General features: G+C 42.3%; 1 protein-coding gene across 1 annotated transcript in view; it reads right to left on the bottom strand.

Moving 5' to 3' along the window:
* The window catches only part of SUSD3 (sushi domain containing 3), a 17688-nt gene extending 15022 nt beyond the window's left edge, over positions 1–2666 (bottom strand). The window contains exons 1-2 of the mRNA XM_010180059.1: positions 2654–2666; positions 792–980 (exon numbers count right to left, since the gene is read on the bottom strand). Of these exons, the coding sequence (XP_010178361.1) occupies positions 792–980; positions 2654–2666 (202 nt within the window). The remainder of the gene's footprint in view (positions 1–791; positions 981–2653) is intronic.
* Between the last annotated feature and the right edge of the window lie 450 nt (positions 2667–3116).

Genomic DNA, 3116 nt, shown 5'->3' with positions numbered 1-3116 from the left:
CAGTGCTCCACACAAGGCTTTGTATCTCTGCAGCCTTTGGAGGGGAGGTTTTCTCTAGTTTTTTTCTTTAATGGAATCTCTCACATGAGAGATAAGAATAGCTGAGTTCATGAGAGAGTGATAAGTGTCCAAAAAAGACATCCATCTTCCTGTTATTTATAATTGTACAATGTCTGAGACACAGACCCAGATTCACAAAGCTCAGAGGTACCATGCTTTACTTGGGCCTACTCCTAGTCAAATATCTAACAACCTTGCAATAAATAAGAAGGAACACAGCGTGGAAGGCAGTTAATGCTGTAGCCATTCAAATGCTATTTGTCAATGCAGTGACTTTCCTATGTGGCTGCCCACAGGCAGCAACCTAAAATTGTTCAAAAAAGTATCGCTGAGTTTCTGTCACAGAAAAAATATCTTTAGAAAAGAATGCCAGATTACAGGGTTTGCAAATACACTTGCACATTAGTTGCTCATATCTATACATTCTCTACAGAAGGGTACAGCTTGTAGCTACAGAGCCATGTTTATTCCAGGTACCACACTACCAGAGTCAGTGATGTGAGATCAGGCATAAATCCAACCGAGTCTTTTCTGTGTCACAATAATTAATGATGTCAGAACACATATGGAGCGCAATTACAGTCAGTAGGGGCAACTTTGAAGGAAAATGGAATTTGTTTTTCTCCTTGCACAGATGCCTAGAATGAATCTTAAAGTTGCAGGAGATAGGCAGGGCAAAACAAACACAGCACAGCCCAAAGGGACAGGAAATGGTTTGGGAAGAACCTTACGCTTGCAGGAAGGCACCCCGGCCGTCCACTGGGTAGCGTTCCCTTTCCAGATGCAGGTGATGACGCCCGGTCCCTCCAGCTGGTGCTCAGCAGAGCACTGGAAGGTGATCACCGTCCCCACAGCCGTGCCGTTGCCGTGAAGGATCTGTAGTGTGGCCAGCTGGGGAGGGAGGATGCGGCTGCACTGCCCTGCAGAACAGAAACAAAGCGAGACAATGCAGCGCTGAGCCAAAAGTGAAGATGCGCTGTAGTTTCATTGTGATCAGGTTGTAAATCAGGCCAAGCTCATGGTCAAAACAAGCAACAGACCTTGGGAAGGGCAATCCTGGCTGCTCTGCCAAGCACCAGCCCAAGGCCAAACCCCCTTGGGTGCCATTCAGCAGTTCCACTGCTCTGACCCCTGGCACAAAGCGGGATTTACTCATGTTGCAACATTATCTACTTAAACTGGTACATATTAAACTTTTTTTTTTTTTTCAAAAAAGAGTCATTTTGGGAGTGGTGTGGTCTTCTATGGGTTCCTGTCTTGTTGGACTCTGTGTGTTTAATGAAGTACTCAGGCTGGCATACTCCACATGGGGAGTATCCATAACATGTTCTTTCCCATACAAACTCTCCAAGATCTAATGAACTGATCACATATTTTAGTCTACTTGGTACCATATTTTCATGATTCTGCAGAAACCTTCTATCTTTTAAGAGCATTGCACTTCTGTTAGTCTTGGCTAAAATGAGCCACTCTAGAGAGAAGGGACAGACAGAAGCATACACACACAGCACTGCTATTCAGCTTATCTCCATTTGCAAGTGAAAAGCTCTGCTTTGTAGTACATCATTCATTTTTAGTACATTTTTGGTCATTCGGCTGTTCTCTTTCTGTTTCTTTGTCGTTCATACAGCTGTTCCTCAAGTCATGGAGCTGTTCTCCTCACGGCCACCTGACATCAACCACTAACTTTATATGTTGGGTTTCACTGTCACAACATCCTTTGTTTCACACTCATTTAATGATTGGTCATTGAGACAACATATAGTATCCAGATACACTTCAAAGATAACAACAATAAATACATTTTTCTGGTTTTGTACATGTGCACTGACAGAGTCTGGAAACTGGTTTACTTTTTTTTTTTTTTAACTTTTACTAAATACTGGCACTGCTTCTGCATCAGAGTCCGAGTTCCCTGTCTTCTGCTGGATTTCCAAATGACTTCAGCAGACTCAGAGGCAACTGGGTTGCAGTTGCAAGACCAGAGTTGCAAACACCATGATGACACGCACAAAAATATAAAAGATGGAAAATACACTCCCCACAACTACAAGCAAAAAGAAACGTAGAGTTCTAATAACCTCCTTGAGAACATATTGACAGAATCACAAGTTGATAGCAAATAAATTTTATTTTTAATACATAAAAACCCTCTCTTGTCATTAATTGACATGAAGCTTCTGTGATCAAACCATAGCAGACAGGCTTTCCACCTGTCTTCAAACATGCTCTTAAGAACCCCAGGCCTCTGGAAAGCACACCCAAAGAAATCTCAGCAAAAGACCAAACAAGAGCCACAGTGACAATTACAGGTCTAATCTACTAAGTAAATATATGCTGAGGACTAGCTTTTAAAAACAGGCCTTTTTTAATTCCATGCAGATTATTTCTCTTTGTTTTGCCACACTTTTCAGTCCCTTACTATGGCAGCAATTTACCTCAGTGAGAGCAAATATCTTCCTGAGTGTCATTTCCATTCATCTAGTGTCCTTCCCTCCAACATGTAGTGTGTGCTGGATAACCTTCCCTCTCACTTCAGATGAGCATTACAAGTTTGAGTGCTTCTTTTTACCTTCACCACTCAGAGACTTACCATGAAAAACCATTGTCCTAAGCTGCAAAATATCTTTTTGCATTTTACACTTTCAAGGCTACTTTCAGATACTGGATCACATACTTAGAGTTCACACTCTGGTGACACTTCCAGCTGCATGAGCTCCAGAAAGTAATTCAGAGTCAAAATGGATCCAAAGTACATCTGCTGAGCCACCTAAGCAGCCCTCATTAGACGCTTTCAGTAGACTTGCCAGTCTAGCTGGACTTGTTATTCAGACTCTGCTCTCCAAAGAACATTTGGCAGTAGATCCTTTCTTTCAAGATATATTTCATTTAATGCAGCGTTGACTATCACAAGTAACACGTGAATCTGTAGCTGGTTCAGGTGCTCTTGACCCTCTCCTGCATCGTCCTTGCCCATGATGGGGTAGGTCAAGTGACTAAAACCTCTGAATCAGAGAATCAGAGAATCACAGAATAGTAGGAGTTGGAAGGAACTT

Source organism: Mesitornis unicolor, unplaced genomic scaffold (genome assembly GCF_000695765.1).
Source record: "Mesitornis unicolor isolate BGI_N332 unplaced genomic scaffold, ASM69576v1 scaffold21202, whole genome shotgun sequence".
NCBI classification, from domain to species: Eukaryota; Metazoa; Chordata; class Aves; order Mesitornithiformes; family Mesitornithidae; genus Mesitornis; species Mesitornis unicolor.
This window is presented reverse-complemented; position numbering and strand designations above follow the sequence as displayed.